Below are 27988 nucleotides of genomic sequence, written 5' to 3'. Positions count from 1 at the left end.
ACAGATGATCGGCGGCAGTGACTCCCAGCCACGGGTGATGCAGGCAGGGGGGTAAAGATGACCTAAATCCTTGTTTGTGAGGCTGGCTGGTCGGAGCTGAGGAGGGGAACACTGCTGGAGGCGCTCACAAGACAAGGCCCGACATAGTCCAGGTCATGCCTGAGCGACCCGACTAGCCCCAGATTTACACACTGTACACACCCCAGCATCTGGGCCAACAGGGAGCTACACATGCATGCACACACACACAACCGGCTCGCAGATACACACACATGCACGCGCTGTAGATGTGAAGAGAGGACAGGGACTCACCATGGGGAAATCTATACAGTTTATAATTGGGGGAAGGCTACAGAAGGAAGAAGAGAACCATAACAAATCTACACAAGGGTGCATGAGGCTAAATAGACCTGAATGTCTAAAAGGAGACTGAGAAGTGGGACGATTTCAGGAAAAGAGGTGAGATAGATAGATATGAAGCAGTGCCATCCATCATACTGACGATACTGTATTTAAATATAATCATTTCCAAGTTCCTCCAGGAAGTTCTTCTTTGTGTGTTTTGATTTTTGTATTAAATCTGGTCATATGTAATTGGCTGGTGACAGGTGAATGCTGCACAATCTTAAATAAAGAATCACAGTGGGCTGTTAACTACACCTCACCTGAAGACACAAAGACTTAATTTACAATCCTGAAACTGTACTGCAGTGATTTCTGTGTCAGAGGATTTGTCACCTCTGCTGTGAGGTCTTCCTGCTTTACAAAACACACAATGGGGGAAAAATTAAATCCCTGGAGGAGGATTTAGACACTTATATAACTCCCCAATTATAAAGTTTTTTTTTTCCCTTCAAGAAGCCCCAGTGCCCTCCCCTCTGTTTATATGACTCACAAATATCTAATACTGAACTGTGTATAATGCCAGTATGCCCACATGACTGCAGAAAAGGCTCTTTTGCTTTCTGCCCGACTGAGTCAGGCATAATGGGAGGCTTGAAAAGCTGCAAGCTTAAACCAGCACGGTCTTGACAAAGCCTTGGTGGCTTGCTGGGAGACTGTGCATCCTAGGAAGTTGCCAAAAAACTAATTTTCAAGAGCACTCAGCATGGTCTTAAAGCTATCTAATGGAACCACACCCAGACTGGACGTTAAATACCTCACTCCTGCATGGGCAATTTGCTGACAATGACGAGGGAAACGACTGCGAAGGCTACTACAGTATAACTGTCATTAACATATAGGAGGAAAATCAGAAATAATGCAAATAAATGTACATTTTAATGGACATTCAACACTTTATTGCTATATCAATGAGTCATCTGCAAGGAACAAACTATATGGACAAAAGTATGTAGACACCCATTACATGTAATGATTGAACACCTAATTCCCAAACTATGAGTATTGATATGCACTTATAACAATGTCCATTTTCCTACGAAGGCTATCCACATGATTTTGGAAGCTGGCTGCATTCAGCCACAGGGGTCGGAAACTGATGTTTTGGTGATGAGGCCCGGCTCGCAGTTGCATCCCAGTTCATCCTAACAGTGGTGGGTATAGTGCTCTGTGCAGGCCAGACTAGGGCTTCCACACCAGGGATGCAACTAATGATTATTTTCATTACAGATTCGTCTGCTGATAGTTTTCTAAATGTATTGATTAATTGTTGAGTCAATTAAATGTTAAAAATAAAAAAAGGTAGTGAAAATGGTCTCACTCCTGGGGCATCAAAAATCTGTGGTCCTTGGCGTCAGATACAGAAGCACAATGCCACCTTTAGCATCTGTGCGAGACACACCAGGCTTTCAACCAACTCCAGTATAATCCCTCTGTGTCATTATTAGCCCCTCAGAGGAATGGGCATAGTATAAAGACTGCAAAAGGCCGCTTAAGGTGGGTGGGAGGGGAGGTGGACAGGTCCAACAAGCACAGGACTTCAGCCCAGGAGACCGTGTGAAGTCAATGTTGAGTTACTTTGCCACGTCAGTGGTTTGTCATGTGAGTCAACTGACCAACGTCAACCACAACCTTTTCCGAACCCTAACCATCCAAGTTTGTGTCCTGATGCAACGCAAGAGGCTGCCCCGGATTCTGCCCGAGCATTAAAATATGATGAGTAGGGATGAAATCACATTGGTCCATTACAGCTTTCCCGAGCCAAAAGTGACATCATTAAACAACTTTTTTTTGTTTGACCAACAGTCCAAAATCAAAACCTATCCTATTTAATTTACTATCATACACAGTATTATATTTTATTGGTATTTCACACAAAAAAAGTGTCAAAATTACGGCTTTGTTATTGCTTTAATAATCTTGTGACCCCTTAGATTTATCTTGGGAAACCTAAGGTTAGTAACAACTCTATAAGGTATGTGTCATCTAATGGAACACCATCCAACATGAAGTTAATTACATCACTCTTGCATCTGCAACTTATTGACAATGACAGTTGCAATGAGGACATAGGCCACTATAACCAACAGCAAAGGTTATAACTACTGCAAATAACTGAAACTACTCTCTGAAATTTAAGAAAAAGGAATGTAGAAAAGAGCTTATCAACCATCATGTATAAATCAATATCTTGTTAATACCTTATCAACTTGAAAGTTGCTAGGAATTTTTTCAAAGTGATACGACAAAGACGCCTATGATCTAATGAAATACTGTATACAACCCCAGAGATATAAAACAGTCAGCAATAAGCAGAAGCAAAACTGTGACAATGCATACTCACATATTGTATATGTCTCATGTCCTATTCAATGGAACCTCACCAAGACAGGACATTAAACCTTACATCTGCACCTTCAATTTGCTGACAATAATGACAGAAATCTCAGCATAGACCACTATAACCAATAGCAAAAAATTAAAAAGTAATGCAAGTAACTGTCTAAGAACTAAGTAATTTACAACCGGGAATATTACAACACTTGACAGCTTGTTGAGGAGTGATTATAAGAAGTGACATATCTTTAAACTTATCAAATACACACCCCACAGATATGAAACATGCAAAAACTAACTGAAAATGCTCCTACACATCTTATACATTTCTTCCCTGCAGTCTAAGTTAGGAATAAACCTTACATAGGTAGGAGTAGCTTGTACAAAGAATGCCTGGTATTTGCCTTTTTAGCCTTGTTCTCTTACAGGACATATTTTATGATAAACCACGACGCCAAGTCACGGAGAGGTCCCAGTCCCCTCTGATCCCCCTGTACATGCCAGCCTCAAACCTCCCCTCCCCCCTCTACTTATGTTTCAACCCACCTTGATGTACCTGTTTACTTGTCTGTGGGTGGTCCGCCTGGTGCTAAAATAAATTCCCTCCCTCCCCTGACCCTGGCAGATCCAGGAATAGAGTATACCTGCTCATGTGATTTCAGGAAACAACTGAGCCCGCTCGTTTTAGAGTTTATGGCATAAGAGAGGTAGAAAAGAATCGAGGGTGGGCACATGGGCGGAGGGGATCATTCAGCGAAACAGCCCCCCAGCCAGGCCTCAGGACCACCTAACCTGTGGCTTCTATTCCTGACCCCATAATGTGTGTGAGGGAGGAGGGGGGATATTACCTTTTCTCCGACAGTGCTTCCCCATATTCCCTGACCCCACAGAGACATTACAGTGGGCAAATATAAAGCAGGGCTTCATGAAGCCTGAGCTTATCTGGGCTCTGAAAGTATGTGAGACATGCCTGGGAACAAAAGGCCGTCTCTCAGCCTGGGAGCAGGCCAAGGGGATCTCTTTCAGCAGCCACAGATTGCCCTGTGTTTTCTTAATTGACAGACCCCAGCCACATTTGATAGAAATGACATGCAGCTGGCAGGGAGCCCCGGCCTTCCAGGTAGACCACCTTTCAGCAGGAAAATTGTCCTCAATCTAGTTCATAAAGAGTGTTCGATGGAGGTCTCTCAGTCTGCGTCATACACATACTGTGCTGTGGTGGGTTCAGGTCGCTGTGGATTAGTACACCTGCGTGGGAAAAGGTGGTCATCTCAGAGTGTGGGGTCAGCTCTTATCTACAGCCACTGATGAGCCGGGTGGTGACTGTTTCACAAAAACTGCATGGAAAATATCCAAAAGCATTTTCTATTAGTTTACAGGGCCAAAAGTATGAGCTGAAATCTATTATCAAGGGAAACACCCACATTTAACATCAGGTGCTCATTTTTATTCCATATCTAACTGACTGTATTAAACTTACTTTCTTTCAGTGTATAGACTCTTTTGACGTCAGTTTGTTATCTGGAGGCAAAACACGACTCTCCACCACAGGGCTGTAGGCTACATAGGAGTCTTAAAATGTCGTCTTGTTGTGTTATTGTGAGCCAGAATAGAAGGAGTCATGGCTCAAAACTTATATCACATACAAGCCACCACTGCCCGTCAACAAAAACAACAACTATGGTTAAACGCAATAAGACGAAAGGACTGGACGAGGTGATCATCAAAAATGCTCACATGTGCAGAGCACTTCGTATCAGGTTTGGGAAAAAGCATTTACTGTTGAGGGGATGAATAACGTTATGTGTATTAAGGGTTTTCATGTCCACCTCCTCAGAAACTGGGGAGGTATTAAGAGGAGTGCTGGAATTTGTAACGCTAACTTTTTAGCACATTAGCTAATGTTAGCTTCGATAGCAAAACAAACAAACTATTCAAGTGTCATCCTCCTTTGTAAGATTGGCACAGTAATCAACCACAAAGCTTCCTGTGACATCATCTATCCACTGAGCGAGCGCATACGAGTTGGCCAGTCTGGTCCTGTTGGTCAGTGTTTATTTATTCAAGTAACACTCGAACTCGCGTTCATAAATTCAGTCTGACACTCTACATAAAAATGAGAGCCCTGTTGGTTGAAGAAACGGAGCATTATATTTCTACATGAATTAATGAATGGTGAAGTTAATCATACATTCACTCCCATGGGCTCTCTGCTTCTCTTTCTCACCAGACAGAGTGCCCAGAGTGCGCTCTGCCACTCCGAGATAACCGAACAGTGCATTCCAACATCGCTCTGAATTGTCGAATTGTCGAATTGTCGAATTGTCCAGTTTGTGCCCCAGTGCACTCCAGCACTCGGAGTAAGTATTTCCGAACGCACCACTCACATAATCTTCCTCCATTGTCTAAAACAAGACAACAGAACTTGTTAGCTAGTGTTAGCTAATGTCTGTGGAGAATAGTTTTGCCTCCAGCTAAGCCCCACCCACCTAAGAACGTCATACTGTTTACTAACAGTAAAAGGGTCTATACTGTCATGTACACATATGAGCTTACTGTTTATGACATAACAAGACTAATTCTACTGTATAACCTTTTCGTTGGTTGCTGTCCACACTATACTATTATAGTTACTTTACTGACATAGTTATAGTCACATTCCTTCATACTGTACATTTTGTATTTTGCTTATTGCCTTTTTTTTTGACAGGATAGATATAGTGTGAAAGGGGGGAAAGAGACGCCCCTGCTTTGTTAATTGGTAGCATCCTATCTCTTTATTGTTTAGAATCAGAATCAGATTTAATGGCTGAATAAGTGTGAACACATCCAAGGCTGTATTGTTTCTTGTTCTTATAGTACATACACAGTTATGCACATACATGCCCTGTCTATACGTACACATATTTTTAAAAAACATAGACTGTATAAATAATGGATGCAGCTACCGTGATGTCACCCATTTGTTTGTGGACTCCCGCTTTGAAGCCTTGAGTTTGGCATTTCAGCCGGTGCCATCTTAGTTTTTTGGAGCCAGAAGTAACCATATTCTGGCACGAGGCTCACGCTGCAGAGGACGGAGGGGTTGCCGCTTGTAAAATCGGGTATTTTCCCCCTCCTTTTCATAAAAATATTAAGTCCTTCATTTTCCAAAATATCCCCGTGCATAAATGCAACGCAAAAACAACCCCAAATGCACAATGGCACTGGAAGGTAGTAAGGTGCACAGGCTATAGGGTTACCTTTTTCAAAGATCACATCACCATTGATTCCCCTTCGATATAAGGATGAAGTAGCTCACTCACTCTGGACATGCAAGTTTTCCTTCTATTCCTCATTGACAACAACCCCACTCTCAAAACATTCCCACCATCTGCCTGTTTGACCAGGTCTGATTCAAAACTATAATTTCTGGTGGACTTTTTAACCATGGACACTGATGAGGACCAACTAAAACTGGGTGAAGCAGAAGCCTTCATTTGTCCATGAAGTGGTGCAGCAATACTAACTTTAAGTGTAAAGTAGTCATTGGACCAAACAGTGTGAACAAAACATAAACAAACGGTAGGAGATGACGCCATTGTTTCCCAAATGCTCCGTTTCACATGTCCACACAAATACAAAGGAACCAGAGTTTTGAAAAATCTGCTCCTTAGAAGGCCTAACAATCCAAATGCTTGTCAACAAGAGGCCACAGTTAAAACAACAAGAAAGCTGAACAAAGATAAACATAACATCTGACTATGAAATGCATTTGAATAATATGTACAGATATTAGAAACGACAGCACAGTGAAATTGCAAATAGTAAAACAGTAGTAAATGGAGCAGAGTGCAAATGATCCTGGAATAAAAATGGAATTATTACTGTGACAGGTTGCTTTATGTACATGAGGTGTGTGGATACAGAATACAGTGATGCTTACAGTTATGATATTAACATGTTAAAGAACACTGAGTATTTAAACTATGACATAAATTGCTGGTAAAGTGGATGCTTGGTGTTACAGGGTTATTGCACAGGGATTGTTCCTGACACTGTGGACTGGTGTTAATTCTGTACATTTGTTTTGCTTTACATATATATATGTATATGGACATTTGCTATTGCACTATCTGAGCAGAAGCTAATCTTACTCTGTGCAATGACAGTAAAGTTGAGTCTAATCTTCTTGCTGAGCTACATAAAGCTATATGTTCCCCTTTCCCAGTCTGAGGAAAGCATGTCCTCAGCTGGCCAGATACAGTAGTGCACCCTTTGCTTTCTTTTTTTTTTTTTTTTAAACGCCCTGTCAATCAGTCCTCAGAGATGTAACCTTACTCCGTCTGTATTTACACATTTAAGACCAAAATTTAATCTCTAATGAATGTTGAAGCTGATGGCTGCTGATGTGTTGTGATATTTTAAAATGGTGTTGGGTTTTATTGGTTTAAATGATATTATAATTTGTTTCTAATAGTGTTTTGACAGCTTTTGGAATGTTTTGAGGTGCTATTTAGGATGAAATCTTTAATTTGATTAATTTACTTTGTGACTTTATAATCATATTTCTTTCTTATTGTGATTTGTGGAATATTTTGTGTTTTCTTTCTCACGTTATTTCTCCGTAACTTATTTTGTTAACTGCAGTCATCGTTTATTGTAATTTGGGCTGCAATAGCCGTCTCAGAAAATACTGCAGTTTCAAGGCATCGCAAATATGGCATTACACAATTATTATTATTAAAAGTTACAATGACCCTTAAAAGAATGAAAACAAAAGGGTTTCTTGGGGTTAAACAATAATTTTATTATAATTAAAACTTGAGTAACTTGAGTAAAATGTCACCCTTTTGAAAATAAATTAAATAAAGAGAGAGTGAGATTCTCTGTACGATTGTTGTTGTTTTTTTCGATACTGCAGATAAACACATTATAATAACCGATACCATAGTATCCCTTGTAACCAATAGACAGCTGCAACCCTGATAGTACTGAGGTTGTTTTGTGTATGTACCGTGTAACAATGAATGTCTTTCTTTGTCTTGATCCTAAAAAGACTTCCGGATGTAAAAAAGGTTACAAGAATCACTCAGAACATACGGTGATGATACCGTTTCATTTAAATCTCAGTAAGCCCAGTTTTCTGCATGTGCGTCTACAGATAGTCACATCTCCAGAGCTGAAAAATGCAAATATATCTCAGTGATGTGCCAGTAACCACAAACAACAACATAAACTGCCAAAATGCCTTTGTCACGGCACATATTGTCAAAATCTCTTGTGTACATTTAGATGCTGGGCACCCCAAAGGCCCCAAACTCCACAGAGAATAAAAAAGAGGCCATATGGCATCCATGTCTCAAGCCCCCTGTGATCCACCCAGGCTGATTTCCCATCCGGTGCAGGAAAAAGGATTTCAGGGTGCCAAACGGTGTCGGTCCCCTGTGGATATTAGTGGGCCATGGAAGATAAGAAACTAGCCATCCTAGACAGCCAGTTCCATCAGCAGATAAGAGCAGAAAAGGCCCCTCAGCTACACCTGAACCTCCACTGATCCACTTCAGGATTGATGTGATGCGACTTTACAGCATCCATCCATTGCCAGTATTTTTGTTATTCATTTATTTTGGGTTTACATACTTGTAGTTGTGTTATATGTTATGGGTTTCACAGGGTGTTGTCGAGAACATTCTCAGCAATTTGTTTACACATATAGACACATACAGAGAAAATAATGAAATCTTAATATCTTGTGTTTTGATATATTTTGAAGTAAAAATGACTAATATATTGTTCATAAAAAGGGGATATTAACATAAAATATTACTTATGCATGCACACATATCGTATCTTAACACCGAGCCTCAATTCAGACATACTACATATTTATTCCTTATGTGTTGTCTCATATTTAGAGGTTACCATCAAGTACTGTATCCTCACTTAAAGCTAAAACCACACAAGCTTTAATTCAAGCTTGAACTCAAAAGTTGAAATACTGACCACAGTTACGCTGCAACACTTTAAAAGTAAAAAATAAAACACTGTAACCTGTAAGTGCCAAACTTGACACTGTGAAGGACATTGGGGAGATTGTGTTTTGTTGTAAGTGACTTATTGCCTTGTTTATAAGGCATTGTTTTTGGTGTCAGCAATGGGCATCAGTATGTGCTTTCCTTTTACTGAACGTTCACAAATACAAGGGAAATGTCTCTCGCGTCAACAATACAAGTGTTAGTGTGTGTACAGACAGCTGAAACTTTATTCAGACTTCAGAATTATTATATCATTCATGATTTTTGAAATGTTCAGTGCTTTATCTGAATTTTTTTACCGTTAAAATGAATGGACGGAGTGTTCAAACTCTTAATATTCTGCCCTTTTTTAGACGTTTTCAACTTCTTTTAAACCTCTTAGTGCTCATTCATACTTTCACCTACAAACTTCATTCAAACTTAAAATAATAGGTCATCTTTTTTGTAGCTTTTATGGTGTTTACGTCATCATAGTTGATGTTTTGTGCATTTTTGAAACTTCCCTCAGAGGCTTTTTTGACATTGTTGCGTAAAACACAATGTTCAGAACTGTGGGTGACCCATAGATATCTATGGGGTGACCCTTCGCTAAGTCTTGCCCCTCTTAGTTACTAGCTATGTTTCCATCCAAAAGTGATTCGAATCATTGGGAAATGTGCATTCAAAGAAATACGAATCCTGTGTGTTTCCATTAAATGTACGGACTTTGGTGAAAACTACGAACTTGAGTGAGTTTTCCACAGAACCGGAAACAAAACAAGTCTCGCATTCTCCTTCTTCTACGTTTTCTGGCGGTTGGCAACCAGCTTGGAAATGCGTTACCGCCTTCCCGACCTGGAGTGTGGATATCACTATGGAGAGAGGTGCGCTAGGTCAGACTTAAATCGAACGTAACTGTTTCCATCCCCTGTTTTGCGAATCAGCATTTTTTCGAATCAACCAAAACCCGGCTAAAGCGAGCGTATTTTAGTTTGTACGAATCAGGGGATTTTAATTCAAATTTTGGCGTTTCCATCACAATTTTCTGATGCGATACTTCTAGATGTGCATCTAAACAGACTGATGGAAACATGGCTACTGTTGTCACACCTGTAAAACTGTCAAACCAGGCATGTTAACATGGCAATATCAGCAATATCAATGGGAGATATGCAACCGTCAGGCACCCCACGTCTTGACAATTCACGTCAAATAAAAAACAGAAGCAACAATATTCTTGCACAGCTGTGAAAGTGAATATATTGTTTTATTTTAAGCTAACGTTTAATTACGACTTGCCATACCCATTACTAGAAAATGAAACTAGCTGGCTTTTCTATTTGTTTAAGCACAAACAGCCTCAAATGGTTTACAACTACCTAACTTAAAGTTAAACATAACAAAAACAATCAACTGTCTTTGTTTGCTAACGTGCTAAGCTTGCTAATGTTAGTTGGCATCTTACCTTGGAGCAGACAAAGGAGTTTTTGTTGTTCTTTCATGGATTCAGCTCTGAGTGAAGCCTTCCAAACTGTTTCATCCATATCTGACATCTCTCCTCTTGTGTTTTCAGCCTTGGAAAAACGAAAAATACAACACATACCTTTAAACTTTAAGGATATCTGCTGTCAGAGCCTCAAATGGTTTACAAGTTCCTAACTTAGAGTGAAACATAAGCAGGCATAATTTATAATTGATAATCAACAGTCTTTGTTTGCTAATGCTAGCTAGCTAACATAGCATCTTACCTTGGAGAAGACGAAGGAGTTTTGTCGAACTTTGATGGATTCAGCTGTGAGTGAAGTCTTCCAGACTGTTTAATCCATATCTGGTATCTCTCCTCTTGTGTTTTTAGCTTTGTGAAACAAAATATGACATCTCCCTGTAAACTTTGAGGGTATCTGCTGTCAGACTTGTAGGTTCCTCAAATGGTTTACAAGTTCCTGTAAGCTTAGAGTGGCCTACTGTGGCATAATTTATAATTGATAATCAACAGTGGCTGTTCTAGGTAATAGTGAAGTTGATAGAATGCCCCAGGAATAGCATCTTACCCGGAAATTAGTTTGCATTTTGCTAACTTTGATGGATTCAGCTGTGAGTGAAGTCTTCCAAACTGTTTTATCCATATCTGGTATCTCTCCTCTTGTGTTTTTAGCTTTGTTAGCTTTCATGTTTTGTTCTACGACATAATATGTCGTAGAACCCACTTGTGAATTTTGAAGCTTTTACGTGTCTTTATACAGGCAGTTGCCAAGTAGCTAAATGAGACTCCAGAGCGTCATCATGCTGAACACAGCTTTACAGCCACCTCGTGACAACATTAGTCATCCGACCGTGGTGTTGTTCGTTTGTAGCCTGTAGCTTTTTACTTCTTGCGACTGCATTTAAGCGTCAAAAATCATAAAAGTAGTGTTCATTTGTGAATATTATCTTGCTGAACAAAAGTATCATAAATGTGTGTTTGCTACAGAGCCTATTTTCTGCCATAGTCCAAAATCCAATGGAAAAATCCCATTAGCTTTTTGACGAGGGAACCAGGGCATCGTTTACTTCTGTCATATGACGCTTGAACTGCTTGCATCACTGACATATCAACAGATATTTCCACTGTAACTACTATAGGCCTATTTCACACATAGCGAGCGGGAACCAGATATAGGGAAAACCCACATTTGGTTAGGGTTAGTGCTAGGGATAGAAACAACCATGGAGTCATGGAGTCAGGCATTTAGCATTCTTTCATCCTAAAATTCCAAAAAGAAACAGCCATATTTGTCCTTCTACAGCTTTCCAGTCGATAAGAAGTTAAGAAGGACATTGATTTTGTCCATAAGAACTACTTTAAGTATATGTCTTATTTGAGCTTCAGCTATAGCCTAACATAAAATGTGTCAGTGTTGAAACTATTTTCAGGAGCAATTTTCTTTATCCTTTTCTAGTCTTCTTTTCTAGTTTCAAAATGCTTTTTGGAAGCAGCAACACGCTTCTTATTCTTCTGTGACCTGAAACTCTATACACCAAAGACTCTGACTCTGAAACACTCTGAAAGGGACAGAGATATGAAAACTTAAGGTCATCTGATAACTACTGAATAAGCCATAGAATATATATGCATACACATAGAAAATATCAGCCCTGAGCTGAGCAAAAAACACTCTTTGCTTGCATGCTCCAGATTATTTTATGAGGGGGGTTCACAGCCAAATGAAACTCTGTCACTTTGTGCCACGCTGCCTTTGTGCACAGGAACCCCTTTTTTCTCAGCGGCCTAGTGAAGGCAGAGGAGGGAATCTTAGGCAAAAGATGGGTCACAACTTCCCTCCCCTGCTCTACAGATGCTGGTCGGTTAATGAAGTAACAACAAATTGGGCCGCGGGCTAATTTGGAGTGGCGTTTCCTGGCCCCTCTTGGCCCATAGAGATGTGTTTCATTTTCTCTTATCAGTGATTCAGTCATGTGGATTTACGCATGGACGCCTCTGTCTCCCCCAATCGCTGTGCTAATGGAAACTTCGTTAATGTCATTAATCTACGGGCCCGAGACATGCACTAAACACATATTTTGCTGTTTGTTCTCCATTTGTCAAACAGGAGCTTCCTTTGTGTCAGAGTTTCCAGACAGTGAAGCAGCACAGAAGAAATGAGACAGAGGAGGCGACTGTTGTCACACACTTTGGTTTGGATTTTTTGACGAGTTCAGGTGACATTAATCTAATATGGCTTTAAACGTGTTGACTATATCCTAGTACAAATAATCATATTCACTACATCCGACAGACATTCATGGTCTATAATTCAAATTAAACAAGTACGGAGCACAATGCAAGCCTCCAACCACAGCTTCTTTGTCTTAAACCTGATCTTAATCTCCATTCTTCATACGTGATGAGACAGCCTCTAGCATCATTCAGTGTCCGCTAAGCATAACAAGATGTGATCTGTGATTACGGCAGAATGCTGAACTCTGATCTCTGCTGGCTGGAGGACACAGAGTTCACCACAGTTACTTACAATTTAGCAGCCCAGATTAGTCAGAGGGCAAAATGCTCCTGCCAGGACGAATCCTCGTCATGTTTATTGTATACATATTCTCTATTAGGTAAATCAGGGTGTTTATATTGCAGGCAAATTGAGCGTACAGCTACAAAAACTTGGCCTCTGGGTGCTCAGAAATGGGCTGGACTGGAGCCTGGGTGGCAGAAGGCTTGAGGTCAAAGCGGGACACCAGCAGGACGAAGGTCAGCTCTTTAACTGCAGGACTAAAGGCTGAGAAAGTGGAGAACAGTTTTTTAAGTGAGGAACAGAACCATGACTTGTAAAGCAAATTTAGTTAATCTTTAACCAATCAGTAAGTGCTAGAACGCAAATTTAAGTGCTTGATTATTTCCAGGATTTAACTGTATTATTTTACAATACTGTACTAAGAGCTTTATTGTGAAGTCAGTGCCATTTGCACCACAAGGGGGGGACCAGAGGGGGCAAAGCGAGGTACAATTGCTCGCATTTTTTTCTGAGCACCAAGGGTTAAAAAATGTTCAACTTTGGGTTAAATGCTGCGCTCATAACTTCCACTTTTTACCCAGTCATCAAATCACAGTGGAGAAGGACAACCCAGTCTCACTGGAAGTCTTTGAAAACCAGCACTTGGTCAGTGACTTTCGGTGTCAGACACCAACAAAAAAGCCGTCCTTTAATGTCGGCATGATACGTGGCCGATCGCCATTATTGTTTAATGGTGCCCTGCGTTGTCAAGGGGAAACGCAGCGGGACAATAAAGAAAGTTAAGGTGGCGGAAGTCCAATGAGGGTGGGTAGGAGGAGTGTTGGATGGGTCCAAGGACCACTGACTTTCACCTGGGAGGTCGGTGTTCACTTCCTGTATTATTGTAAAGCCAAACCCTGTTCTTTTTTCCTATACCCAACCACGTGCGTGTGTTGGCTAAACATAACCTTGTGCAATTGTTGAAAATTCACAGTGTTGTACTGACATAGTGCGTTTGTTTTTAAAGAGACTGTACACAAACTGTATATTTCCTATGAAAATGTAAGTGTATTTTGAAGACAGACAATGCGTGTAACAGGCTGAAGTTGACACGGCGTCCCAGAACATCAACAACCAACACACGCAGAGTACCTTTCATGTCATATCTCAACGTGATCCTGACCAAGCGGCAACAACAACAATGGAGGAGAAATATGTTAATATACTGTATATATATTAATATATGTTTCCTCACATGAACCCACATAGACTACCAGGTCCATCCTTTCTGCCTACATGCTTCAGCATCCCATAATTCAGAGCAAGTAGGCTAGTCTACGTTGTGCCGATATTTTAGCTTCCATTGATATTCCATATCATAGCAACCAGACGCAAATAAACACAAGTGTGTCAGCTGATCAAATGTTGTGCTTCAAAGGGCTCCAAACCAGCTGGGTGTTTAATGAGGAGCACGTGGTGTTGTCAGCTGGGAAAAGACACTTTGGTGGACACAGGGCTTAACAGTAAAAGAAGAAACTAAAGTATATTAACTGTACGATCACATGTCCAAATGATGATGTTGTCCAGAGCGTAACTATGATTCAGAGTCTGGGGTAGGATTGTCTTCACACAGTCCTCAACATGGAGGTGGCTGAGGCAGTGGCTAGCAGCTAAAAGTGCTAATTCAATAAACAGCACTAACAATAGCAACAGTGCTGACATAGCTAGCATTATTACCTGGAGGGGAACCAAAGGGTGGGCACTAGGCTTCCACAACATGGGTGTTCCGATTGCAGTAACAGCCGTATGAGCGTAGTGCAAAGAGATCAACCAACCTGCAGGTCATATGTTGGCGTGAAAAGTCCATGACCAAACATCGATATGTGATGGGAGTACCAAGGATGACTTAGTTTTGTCTGGACAATTAGTTTTGTCCAGACAAGAGTCCAAAATCAAAATATATTCAATTACCTATGACTTATAAAAAAAAAAGCAGCAAATCCTAAAAATTGAAAAGCTGGGACGAATTAATATTTGACATTTTGCTTGACAAATTACTGAAATTATTAAAAAAATGAACACAATTGCTGTCAAATTTTGTTCTGTTGACCAACTAATCAATCTAATTCAGCACTGTACGGAAAACCCAATAATACTGCCACAAAAAAGACATAACAGATTTATTAGATATTGTCATTCTTATATTTTTAGTTGAAGATCTTCAAATCAAATGTTGAGAGTACAGATTTCCAAAATCCACCCTAGAAAGTAACTCTTTTTTCCCATAAAGAAGTGGGCCAAGACATTCTTCACCCAAGCATTGAGTAGTTGTGAGTCATATGATGACATGATGCTCTATTCATTCATAAACTATGTGAGTCACCGGCGGGGCCGGAGCTAGCTGACCGTGTGTTTCCTGTCCAGTCTGGGGTTTGGAGTGCAGTAATTAGGAAGATGCTAATGGGTCTGACAGTTAAAGCTTCAAATGTCGCTTCAATTAGACGGCACCCTGAAGACGTCTTGTGTGGCATTGTCATTCATTCCTCTCAGAGGCTGAAAACACAACTGTGCTTGGCCTGAATCTCCACATAAAAGTCTTTCTTTCATTTGAAGACTCACATCTGCGACACACACATGAACCCTGAAGAGATTCTTCATTAGTTCATCTGCACCTTCAAAATCTTCCTCAATCTAACCCCAAGTTCTCCAGATTCTAAACATACATGTTTATTCATGCTGCCGTTAAAATCCAACATTATTTCTTGCTTGGTTGATCGACATTTTGATGGCCACGCTCACAAAGCCACTTTAATGTTGTCATTAGTTATGCTTCTCTGGTGGCCAAAGGATGGATCCCTAAGTCGCGGGATCCAATAAGGTCGTATGTGAATGGTTGGAGGAGATAAACTACATCAAATAAACGAAAGAAAGACTCATCCACTGATGGAAGACGAGAGGAAAAGTCTGTTAATTAAAAATATGAAAATGAACAAAAATCTGTGACACAGTTTTGGGCCCGTCTGAACAGCTACAGTAATTTTCTCTCCACCTTAGATGAACTTCATTTAATTAACAGGAAGCTGAAAAGTGGCCTGAACCAATTTCTGATCATTTTCTCAAGTTGGATGCTGAAGATCAAAGGAATATTTTAAGTTCATATAAACAACTAAGGAAATATTAGAGTCATTATAATTCATTTGGTTAATGTTACATGAAAATTACTTCCAAGTATATTTATCTTTTTTTTTATTCTCTCGGTGTTCCAAAATAAAAAGTAGCCTTATTTACCTCATGCTGGAGGAAAGCAGAAAAATGCTTTTTAATTGTGTTTATTGCAGATGTGCCTGCTTGTTCACAGATCGTAAGCCAAAATAAATGAATAAATTCTCCGCTACTCATGGGACATTTTGTTTGGTTTTGTGTATCCATCAGTCAGACACCTGCCTTCCAGAAACTAGCGTCCAGGTGAACGTGTTGCACCAAGCAGGATTGTCATTGTGTCATTGAGCAGCCCAACGAACATTTTTCCATTGAAAAGACGTTTAAATAACGTCACAGGTGAAAAGACTTTCAAAAAAGGTTCAAAAGTGAACGTTTTTGCACCTACTATTTAACGACATTGATTGAACATTCACATTTCAACCATATTACACCAGGATTCACAATAGTGAGCTTTTTCATCCTCTACAGTGTGCACATAATAATCTATTGTCATTTTAGAGCCCAACTAAGAGATCGCATCCAAATTTCTCAGTTGAAAGTCAATATTGCAAATCTCATATTTTATTTCCCATTTAAATAGATGTGTTGTTGGTGCTTTGATGTAATTATAAAACGTTTAAAATGAATTCTCTTAAAAAATATTTCATGAGTAACGGTTGGTTGTCAACTGTTATTTAATAGTAGTAAATAAAAACATTTATGTTGTGCAAAGAGTGATAACACATGCTATAGAGGCTATCATGCACAGATATAAATACAGGTGTGGCTTGAGATTTGGGTTGCCCTTTGGTGTTTGAAAACCAGTGGCCTACTGCATAAAACACTAAATGTTGTGAGTTACACAGTATATGGGGTATACCTGTAACCCGTGGAGTCTGCTTTGTGTTGATATAAAGAGGCCCACACCGTGGATATCGTTGGAGGCGATCTCTGTTTATTCCTGACAGCAAGTAACCAAAAAATCCTCCGTCAAACACAACCATATGAACTTTAGACCATCTCTCAGAGTGCAACAACAAAAGGGCGGCCAAGTTACATTCAATTTAGTACAATAGACACAGAAAACATACCTGACAGCAAGAGGTAAAAACAAAATCATCAAATACAACAATAAACTCAAGCCCCTACTCAAATTAAGTGACACAAGATTACGTTAGCATAAAATGAACTTAGCTTAACAGGGCTAAAACACGAAAATTACCACAAGGGCAATGTCGCTTACCTCTACCATGGAGTACAACAGCAAAAGGGCGGCCATGTTACATTAAATTAAGCACAATGAAACACAGAAAACATACCTGACAGCAAGAGGCAAAAACAAAATCATCAAATACAACCACATAAACTCAAGCCCCTACTCAAATTAAGCGACACAAGATTATGTTAGCATAAAATTAACTTATCTTAACAGCGCTAAAACATGGAAATTACCACAAGGGCAATGTCTCTTACCTTTCCCATGGACAGCAAAAGGGGAGAGGTAAGGCAGGACACCCCGTTATAGGTAGGGTACCCACAAAGGTGAACGTAGGGGTGCCGAAACTGAGTATCAGAGGTTCCACATATTTACTACAGAGGTCTGAGCATGTCAGGTAATAACAACTGAAACAAATTTCATGGAATTATAATACTTAATATTAAGTATCAGCCAAAAAGCCACTGGCATATAAGAGAGTACCCCCACCTCATCAACTACCACTACACCACTGCTGACACTTGTGTTTTCTCCTCCTATGACAAGTCAAAATGTCTGCCATGACAAAGGCCTGTTTTCAGAGGCATCACAGGACCCTTGTTATGCGAACCGGCCGCCACAACACACACGACTGAACCTCGGGAGCCTCTGAACAGCATCACTAAGTTACTCTGTCACGGAGCCGCTTTAAAAGCAGCCAGAGATTAAACTTAGATTTATTCTTTGTTTTAATAAGTACAGTATATTACACGCTGCCGGAGGGGGGCTGAAACTGCATGCTGAATAAAATGCGCCAGCATCATTGTTGTGCCCGGGTATAAAATGATCAGTTGCTATTGATCAATAATTTAGACAAGTGCCAGATTATTGACAGGAAGACAAAATATGTTAGGCCGGCTATGTTTGAGAAATCCCCCCATACACTCAATCACTGGAACAGAAATTGCTCCATGGTATATAATAACGCAGCTATGTTTCTTTCCCCCCCTGCAGATCAATGCTAATTGAGGTCCTACATGATGAATGTAGTCTGAGACGTTTTTAACCCGCTGACTGCTGAGCAGCAACGAGGACGGGCCACTGAAGATGTTATTTATACTCATTATTATACAAATGAGAGTTGTTTTTTCAGTAAGTGTGTCTTTGAGTGAATTAAAATCCTTTCCATAATATATATCTCGCATCTTTTGTTGCTTTAAATGATGCAAACAAGACTTTTCACTCTAGTTCTTGCTTTAAAAGCTGAATTCCTGTGTAGATATGGGTACATACTGCACAATATGCAGCGTGAGTTCCTCCACGAATTGAAATTTCACGATTTACTTTATAACTAATGACACTGAGACATCTCCACGGAGGCACAGCAGTACAGTATGATGATCAGCATGGTTAACAGAAGGATGCCGGTCGATCCCTGAAGCCCTCCCCAAACACAACTCTCTGTTGGTGCAAATTTAGCTTTGTGGACAGCACACAGCAGATGGGGTAAACCATGCCATCAAGTGGAAAATAGACCTGTTGTGTTGTCACAGAGACAAGTTACAATATAGTCTGCCAGTCGGACCACCAGAGGAAACTGTAAGAGGGGGATTTTTTTTAGCACGTGGCAACAAAGGGAGGCGTTAAATCTTATTGTGCGTTCACTGCATCAAGTGTTAACAAGATCATTTTAGTTTCAGAGTCTGCCTGAGCACTTAAACATTTGTTTCTAACTCTAAGAAAAATATGTATACACCTAACATGTATCCTGACATGTTTAACACTACACACCATCACTATGGCTCCTGCGTGTGCTGTAGCTCAGGACTCATGCAGGCTCTCATATAGTACACCAGGAAGAAGACAGACAAATATCCCGACTCACTGCTGCCACCTTGTGTCACTGATGATGCATTAAAGAGGTGAAGCCAGTATTTAACTCCACCACTATATAAGGCTGTGACACCACCCTCTTAAGCCTGACAATCAGGGGAATTATTATAGGAATTAAAGGAATCCTGTTATTCAAAGCAGGGTACACATGTGGGTCAAATTATTCTCATTTTCATTTATTAGGAAGCTGAATTAAAAATTAAGCCCGGGTCATTTTCTTTTAACATGTTTATAATAATATTAATAATAATCTTTATTTATAAAGCGCTTTTCAAAACAGTTACAAAGTGCTTTACATGTCAATAATTAAAAAGACAAGACACTGATGAAAACACTGAAGCGTATAAAATCAGAGGGAATAAAAGACAGTTTAAATTAACTTAAAACTCAAGTAAAATCAATACAATAATCCAAACGAGAGGAAATGACGACACTCATGACTATCTTCAGGTCATGAAATGACAGGATCGGGTTGAGTTTCACATTGATTCTAAATTGGAAACCTTTCACTACAGAGTTAATTTGTTTGTCGAATTTTAAAGCTGAGTCAAAGATGACACCAAGATGTCTGACCTGGGCATGAAGTTTAGGTGCCAAGGGACCCAGGTGGTTTGATATACCCAGGATCGAGTTGGAGGGACCAAATCTGTCTTACTGTCATTTAGTTTAAGACAGTTTTTTGCCAGTTTTATTCAGGCAAGAGGCTGTATATTATATCTGTCAAGAAAACATGAAAAATCAATAGTCGCTTATTCTACCTAAAACCATGTCATATATACTTAAAGAGTATTTTTTTTAACTGTCTTTAAGCTCCATATTCAACACTTGTTTGGACATCTACCACTCCACATTAGATAAAGTTTCTTCACCAATATCTCTATAAATTTCAATGATTTTTGCTCTTATCTAATTTACATTTAATGGGAACTCTGTTATTTTTCAACCTTGACCCTATTTCTCATGTTTTTGTGTCTAAATGACACGTGGAAAAAACAACTTTTTGAAATTGGTTGAGTATTGACAGAGCGAGCTGCAATCAGCACTCACCAAACAAGCTTGTAACCACTCAGTGCAGGTGGGCCCCGTCAACTGATGTCCATTAAAAGTGCCTGTTTTTACACTGACAGGCTCAGATTGTTATCGTGAATGTCTGACAATATTGTAGACAGACCATTTTGTTTGTGAGATCCCAATTGTACAGCCCCAAAATCACCATTGCCAACCTCACCACATTCAACCCTCCGAAACCTGAGCAAATTGGCTTGATTTCATTCAAAAACATGGGAACAAAGGGAACAAAAAGGACCCGACAGAGAAATAAAATGTGTTTTCATACCTGTCACTTGTTGTGGTCTGTTTTGTGTCCAAGTTTTGCTCAAGGAAAAGTCTTGCTCTGAAATCTTGCAGTCTTTTTCACATCGTCAGAATCGGCACTCAAACTCTTTTAGATATCACTAAGCTACACTTCAATTCTATTCTATTCAATTATTTTATTGTCCTTGTAAATAAATACAACAAAATTCAATGCACAGAATAAAATTGAACTCATTGTAGAAGTAATAAATAAATACACACACACACACACACACACACACACACACACACACACACAAGCAGTACCAACATATGCCATGAGCATAAAACAAGTTAAAAATATACATAAAATTGAGTTGAAAGTTGAAATTAAAACTAAAATTTAACTTTCTGTACTCTACCACAACTCTATTTCCACCATTTTCTTCCTGCAACAACTCACCTTTTGTACAAGACTTTTCCTTTAGCAAAACTTCGTTACAATAAGAAATAGACCAGCAAAAGGTGTGAAGAAACTTTGCATTTGTCCGAAGGTTCCTCTGCATCATGTTGTCAGACACTCATAATAAAAATTTGAGTCTGTCAGTGGTAGGCACAAACACTTTTAGTGGACGTAAATTGACAGGGCACACCTGTCTTGAGTTGTTACTGTTTCTCAATACCAAACCAGTTTCAAAAAATTGTTCACGAGTCACTTGACACAAAAATATAGGTCAGTAGGGTCCAGATTGAAAAGTACTGGAGTTCCCCTTTAATTCAGTGATGGCGGTTAATGTTATGAGCACCACAGAAATCTTTGCCCTCGTTTTAACTTAACTAAAAACTATATTTAAATATTAAATCTGGAAAAAACAGTACTAGTATTAGACTGGTAGTTTCTGAAACCCTAAATTGAGGTGCACTGGGAGAGGAAAGAGTTGGATTGTTCATCACAGCAGATTTAATCCCCTTTATTAAGTGGAAAAGTGACAACACTCATTTCTTGTATTTTACAATTTAATATTTCTCATATATTCAGTATCACTGGGCGACAGCATTTCAACACTTTATTACAAAACTCATTTTAAGACTTTAACAGGAAGCAGTCATCATAAGTTCCTACACTTATTTCAAACAAATACGAGGTTATACATGTACGCATTTATTAACAGTATGGATTAAAGGGCTGCTTCACCCACGTCACAAGAAAATATATAAACATTTTCCCACTGATCTCCGGTGGCGTCGAGCCACGCAGATAGTTTTGGTGTTACAGTGAGCAACGAAGCAGGTCAACAGTCTTCATCTGGAGGAAGCTGTTGACAGTGAGGTCTGTGGAGTATCCTGAGGAGCCAGGACGCTGCTTCTGGAAGACGCTAACAACATTGCATTCTTCATTGTACAGTGGCGGCAGCAGAAGTCTCAGTAGTGGAGATAATAAAAACCTGAACGCGTAAACCCAATTGCTTGACAAAACTAGCAGTAAGTGAGGAAAATGTTCTAGCGTGATTTGGGTGAATTGATCCTTTAAATCGGCACATCCATGCAAAATAAAATGTTCAATTAAACTCAAACATTTCTGTAATGTTTCTAAATGAAACATAAATGATTCTTAAGACGTCGTAGACACAAAGTAAGACACGTACTTTGTTTAAAAACCAACAAAACGCTACACCGTACTTTGGCGAGAATTGCTTTTCTATAAAGCCATGTTATTACAACACTGAATGATTGACAGAGAGTGCAGTGACATCTTTTGGACGTGAGGCAGCAATTCTTAAAAGTACATGGCTTTCTTCAGTTTGCAAAAAATGCATTTTTTAAATCACATTCCAATGAGGGTTTTTTTTATCCCCTTTAGTTTTAAAAATCCAGATCTTCTTGGATTGTCTTGACATTTCTTCGAGCAACTCGCTTGCACATGTAATGCAGCTGAGAGCTTTGACGAAGACTCCTGTAACAACGGAAGGCAATTACAATTTATCTGCAGCAAACAGACTACTAAGTGCTTGAGTTTGGGTATTTGACAGACAGTTTTGGACATGAAGAAGCTCATACAGTAGATACACTGCTCATATTACCTACTTGTGTGCACCTGTTGGACAGATCAATGCCCCTTGGCTATATCTGCAGATTGATAAAGGGAGCAAACCCCAGCACGTCCTGAAGAAGCACCAGAGCCCTCTGTAGCGGCGGCTCAACATCTATCACTACGTTGCGCTTCCGCAGAGGATCCAGGCTGGACTCTGTCACATTGTGACAGTGATTCACCTTCAGGGACTGCAGCTTTGGGCAGTACTCTGCGAGAGTCCTGTGAGCACAGCATGCAGAGGATCTTATGGACGGATGCACAAGCAAGGTGGCGCGTGTGAAAGTGTGGGCACAAACTTAGCTGGATCTCACTTGAAAATAAGACGTGATATACCTGATGGACTGGTTCCTGACCCGCAGGCAACCCGTCAGGTCCAGCTGCTCCAGGCCCCTGCAGTTCTTGGCCACCTCCTCCACCGACTCGTCAGTGACGTTGGCGTTGACTGCCAGAGATAGAGACCTCAACTTGGAGCACTTCTTGGCCAGGTAGCAGATGGCGTCGTCCTTGAGCTGGCGGCAGGCGGTGAGGTCGATCGACTGCAGCCCCCCGCAGTGGTCAGCCAGGCTGCGCAGGGACAGGCTGTCCACCCACTCGCAGTGCGCCAGGCCGAGGTGCTGCAGGTGCATGCAGCTCAAGGACACAGCCACCAGGGAGTGGCGGGTGAGCCAAACACACCCGCTCATGTCCACTCTCTGCAGGTGCTGGTTCTGGCCAATAACTGGCAGCAGCTCCTTGTCCGTCACCCAGTCTGAGCAGTTCTGGAGAGACAGGCTGTGGAGGACTTTGTTGTCCTTTAACAAGGCGCAGAACGCTTCCTTGGGAATGGACGGTCCAATCTGTAAATACACAACAGAGCAGACAGCACACTTTCACAACCTCACTTCTCTTTATATATTCACAGACTATTAACACTCATCAGGACTCACCAAGGACAGATCAAACGTCCTGCAGTTGGCCAGATACACCTGGATGAGGCTGTGAAACTGCTTGCTCACCCTCTGCAGGCTGACAAGGTGCTGCAGCGGCAAGTAGCACAGAATATGTGGGACAAGCACATCCTCCCAGGGCAAGTCCAAGAGATGACATCTGCTGACGACATGCAGACCTTGTTTCACAGCTGAACTTTGACACTGCATGCAAAGCCAAAGCGCTTAAAACCAACACAGTCACATGGCGACAAAATATATGTAATATCAGCCTTGTGGCGGTGATATCTAATTAAAGTTTGCGGCCATAAATAAATGAGAGCAGCAGCAACCCGGCTGTCTCTCTCAGTGATTGCTGGGTTGTTGTTGCTAGCGCTGTTAGCCGAGAAGCTAACCTGCCGGGGCCACCAATACAGCTGCTTTTTAAACATTTAACTCCATTTTTAAAGGGTACTCACGTTCGTATCTTAGCGTCTTCACCCATTCTGAGTCAGATATGTTATACAGAGTTTTCACGGGCGTGTTGTTCTTCACATAAATGCCAAAATAACGTATTTTCCTTTAGCATCTTGCAAGCGTTTAAGGTGTAACCCAAACCTAATGGTGCCTTCAGGGACCGGCGGAATACATGACTTTATACCGAAATGACACATAAACTATCCAATAACGTTGTAAAGTCTACAAAATGTGGCATTTAAAGGAAGTTAGAGCCAAGAATTGATGGTGAAAGGAATAATCACACACATATAGACTTTTAAAGCTGCCTTGGAGGATGTATTTCCCATGTTGAAGGCTGTAAAAATCAAAGTAGCCCAATTCTGCGTTATTGAACTCCTTAAATTAAACGAAAAAACTAAATAAAAATACTGCACACTTTTAGGGAGTACATTTGTCTTCGTCCCTTATTAAAAATATCCACATTAAACGTCAAAGCAGTCATATTTCAGTTATTTGGGTGTAACATAATGGTGAACGCGCGCGTTTACGAGGATAATTGAATGCAGCAGGTGTAATTTTCCGGGTTTACGTCAACGATCATGTTAAAGCAATTTACATATTTGCCATAACGACTATAAAACAACAGTTTGACGTGTTTTATTGATACCTCCTGTACAAATATATATAAAATTATGCATTTTCCTGCATTGTCAAATTGTTTCATAATTATTTTTACAACTTATTTATTTACAAAACAATATAAGCAGTGTATAAATCAAAATAACTGGCTACAAAGATCTTTCAACAGGGAAAAAATAGTCTATTTAAGTAGATATAAGTCTATATAAAATGCTGTGCATGCTGGGATTTCAGACTATTGAGCAAAAGAAACAAAACATTAAGAAAATCATTAATTTTACTCTTAATATTCAACTTCTTTCTGTGAATGTGAGCTCTAAAGAGGCAAATATGCAGGTAAAATCCGTGTGACACATATTTGTTTTGAATATTCAACATCCCCCAAAGCCAATTAGCTGTCACCACATTAGCGGCCTCTTTTTCCCTCGAACACGTGTGCTGAACAAATGACCACCCTGCCAGCTCACCTCTGCCCAGGAGAACAATGAAGTCAGTCATGCTGAACAATTGCTGACCCATGAGTTATGTTTCAGTGAATGGGATGAGCCAACAGGATAGCCCAGTGAACACTCACTCTTGACTGACTACAATCCCATATACAAGCTAAAGTACAACCATGGCGAATAAATCAATCTATGATTTCTCTGTCGAGACCCTGGATGGACAGGTGGTTCCGCTCGGTAGCTACAGGGGTAAAGTGCTTCTCATCATCAACGTTGCCACCTTCTGAGGGTCAACAATAGAGGAGGTAATATCCTGCGAGAGCACTGATTGATTGCAGTCAGATCACATTATCTCATAACCTGTGCAGTCATTTTTCTATTTAAGCCATTTGATTTTTTGTCCTGTTCCTGCAGTACCACCGACTGAATGCACTGATGGAAATGTTTGATGACCTCAACTTCACTGTCCTGGGATTCCCCTGCAACCAGTTCGGTCTTCAGTCACCTGGTGGGTACACTGAGGCTTTGGCAATGTGTCAGAAGTAACTAATTATTAACCTGGTAGTGTACTGTGCCAAGATGGTAACTGAACTTGAGAAAAGTTTTGAGATACCTGTATGTTACATGAGGATTTCCATTTTACTGTATACTTCTACTCCACTACATTTCAGAGAGAAATACTTTACTTTTTACTCCACTACATTTAATTTTCAGCTATATTAAACCAGCTTCCTGTCAGATTGAGACTATATATTAAAAACGTACAATAAAATCCAATACAAGATGACCAGTGATTGACGATTGCAAAACATTTCAGCTTGTGACACCTTATAAAAAAGCTGTCTGGTTACAGCTCGTTGTCATATTTCAGTCGTCAAAGAGTGATTTCCTCTTACACCGTTAATCATCTAATGACCCCCTGAGATTTATTGCGTGACCCTTTGACACCTGTATTAAACAGCAGTGAATCAAACTACCAAACTGTATATACGTGACTAAAACTAGCTCCACCTTAATAGGTAAAATGGTCATTATGTACTGATACATCACCAGTCTATTAATGTGAGGTGAGGTCAGGTAATGTGTGACACTTTTTGGTAGATAAACCACCTTAAATTCAGGTGATTCCCTTAAGTGTTACTTTTATATCTTGTTATGTGTGTCTGCTAGTTCTATAAAGAAAATATGATGGCAAGTAAAATATTTTAGAAATTTTGGACCTTTAAATACATCAAGAACTCCTGACCTCACTCTGATGACATGTTCAGGTAACATGGGACAGATGACAAGGTGAAAAGGGACAGTCATGTTTGTTTGTCTTATAAATGGTTGAATCTATTTATCAGTTCAGTCATTAATTCATTTAGTCATTATTGTAACCTAACTGTTTTTAACTAATTAACTAATTTTTAAAAAGCTTTCATTGTTCTTTTGCTGCCTGTTCTGTTTGTGCCATATTGTCTACAATGAAGATGCATATGTGCTTGAGTGTGTGTAACAATGACGGCTTATTCTGGACTATTGCATCATCTTTAACAATTTTTAAGTGATAAAAGTACTAAAGATGTCTGTAATCTTACAGAATGGCACATTAAAGCTTAAGTCATGATTTTATGGCACCTGACTTTCACTTTAGAAAAATGTCCCATCTTAGCTGAATTTTTTGTCCTGATTTTACCTGAATGCATCAAGTACTCACTCAAAACCCTTCTCAGTTAAAAGTAAAGTGTATCGGTATTTTTAAAAGTCAAACCATTATTAAAGGGCAACTTCCTGCAACCTTGTTTGTTCTTGTACTCTTATTGTTTTAGCTGCAGTTCTCTTATTACCAAAAAGAGGAAATCAACATGCCACATAGCTTCTCTTGCACACCTGGGACCAAAATTTTAATCTTTGGTCCTGGTCATCTCAGGCCAATCAAGTGATTGTTTCATTTGTAGTAACAATGCAAAAATATGTTTGATGACTTGCTGCTAATATTTAAAGAGCCCTATGTGTAAAATCATATTTGTTCCATTTTACCTGATGTCTCTCTCATATATAATCACTAACAGGGAAATGCATTACTCTGCAGAATGAGTACTTTTACTTTTGGTGCTTCAAGTACATTAATTCTGTACCTTTTCTTAAGTAGGATTTTAATGAATAACTTACATGTAATAGAGAATGTTTACCTTCATGTTACGGTGCGTTTACCTTAATTAAAGGCTCTGAATTGTTCTTTTACTACACATGCTATTTGTTTGTCTTATGTAGATGCTTTTGATAAACATTGCAAGTTATTTGAAGGTAGACTTGTGATCATAAACACACAAGGCAAATGTGCAAAACACACCAGTAATGACTCTTTCTTTTCATTTATAGAGGTGAACCATGAAACCCTCAATATCCTCAAGTATGTGAGGCCCGGTGGGGGGTTTGTGCCAAAGTTTCCTGTCTTTGGAAAGGTTGAGGTGAATGGATTAAATGAGGAGCCTCTTTTCACCTATCTAAAGGTAGTGTGCTTTACATAGGATCTGAACATATACAGTTAATAGATGAAATCTGTGCCAGTGCTGCAGCTGTTTTGCCCTATAAAAAAACATACCCTGTCATTTCTCATTCACCACAGGAATCTTTGCCATTTGTGAACCCTATTATTGGAGACACAAAGAAATTCTACTGGTCCCCAATCAACGTCAATGACATTCGGTGGAATTTTGAAAAGTTCCTAATCACTGCAGATGGCATGCCCTTCAGAAGGTGAGGTTACAGACCATAGACTGCCAGCTAAAAACCTAATCAGCCCTTCATTAAATCACACATCGGTTACTATAATAGTGGCTCTAATGTTTTCTCTTTACTGCAGGTATGAACTTCACTGCCCCATCGAGAACGTGGAGAATGACATAGCAGAGCTTCTCTGATGGATTCGCTTCGATTTGTCACCGGTGGCAGAGTGACGATCCCTCAGTAAATGCAACCGTGCAACTGAGCTGGATCTGATGGGAAGAGGAACAGGACTCGGGGCTTCAGTGCATTCACTCTGAGGACAAGTTCCCTTCAGCCACTGATGGAGCTTTCATGTCACTGTCACACTTCTCTCTCATGTGATGGTGTCTGCAACTCAAAAATAAATAAAACACTATCAAATAAATATTCTAGTAGTTGCTT

At 40.0% G+C, this 27988-nt stretch overlaps 2 protein-coding genes and 1 long non-coding RNA gene across 4 annotated transcripts in view; 1 reads left to right on the top strand and 2 right to left on the bottom strand.

Annotated features, from left to right (window-relative positions):
• The window catches only part of LOC125880752 (uncharacterized), a 36754-nt gene extending 26172 nt beyond the window's left edge, over positions 1-10582 (bottom strand). Inside the window, exons 1-2 of the long non-coding RNA XR_007448146.1 lie at positions 10484-10582; positions 10201-10309 (exon numbers count right to left, since the gene is read on the bottom strand). This is a non-coding gene — a long non-coding RNA (uncharacterized LOC125880752). The remainder of the gene's footprint in view (positions 1-10200; positions 10310-10483) is intronic.
• A 10676-nt stretch (positions 10583-21258) lies between these two features.
• fbxl15 (F-box and leucine-rich repeat protein 15) lies at positions 21259-23921 on the bottom strand. 2 transcript variants are annotated; one of them, XM_049563129.1, is made up of 5 exons: positions 23774-23921; positions 23316-23475; positions 22723-23225; positions 22383-22608; positions 21259-22251 (listed from the first exon to the last, which is right to left on the bottom strand). In XM_049563129.1, exons 1-4 carry the CDS (start codon positions 23797-23799, stop codon positions 22419-22421), a joined length of 879 nt encoding a protein of 292 aa, XP_049419086.1. In that variant the 5' UTR covers positions 23800-23921; the 3' UTR covers positions 21259-22251; positions 22383-22418. The 2 variants fall into 2 exon arrangements, with proteins under 2 accessions (XP_049419086.1, XP_049419085.1); XM_049563128.1 differs by lacking the exon at positions 23774-23921 and having other exon boundaries at positions 23316-23525.
• Positions 23922-24887: 966 nt separating this feature from the next.
• On the top strand, positions 24888-27959 carry gpx9 (glutathione peroxidase 9). The gene is made up of 5 exons (XM_049563424.1): positions 24888-25140; positions 25250-25343; positions 27200-27330; positions 27447-27577; positions 27684-27959. Exons 1-5 carry the CDS (start codon positions 25009-25011, stop codon positions 27739-27741), a joined length of 546 nt encoding a protein of 181 aa, XP_049419381.1. The 5' UTR covers positions 24888-25008; the 3' UTR covers positions 27742-27959.
• Positions 27960-27988: the final 29 nt, after the last annotated feature.

The sequence above is a fragment of the Epinephelus fuscoguttatus genome, linkage group LG20 (genome assembly GCF_011397635.1).
Source record: "Epinephelus fuscoguttatus linkage group LG20, E.fuscoguttatus.final_Chr_v1".
NCBI classification, from domain to species: Eukaryota; Metazoa; Chordata; class Actinopteri; order Perciformes; family Serranidae; genus Epinephelus; species Epinephelus fuscoguttatus.
The sequence above is the reverse complement of the archived record's forward strand: the minus strand, read 5'-3'. Positions and strand labels throughout refer to the sequence as shown.

Excerpts from the sequence above, each read along its gene's own strand:
- fbxl15 (XM_049563128.1), bottom strand. The coding sequence starts at position 23,525 with ATGCAGTGTCAAAGTTCAGCTGTGAAACAAGGTCTGCATGTCGTCAGC. Across the intron at positions 23,226-23,315 it reads GGACGTTTGATCTGTCCTTG|ATTGGACCGTCCATTCCCAA; the intron begins GTGAGTCCTGAT and ends GTGTATTTACAG. Across the intron at positions 22,609-22,722 it reads GTCAGGAACCAGTCCATCAG|GACTCTCGCAGAGTACTGCC; the intron begins GTATATCACGTC and ends CTGTGCTCACAG.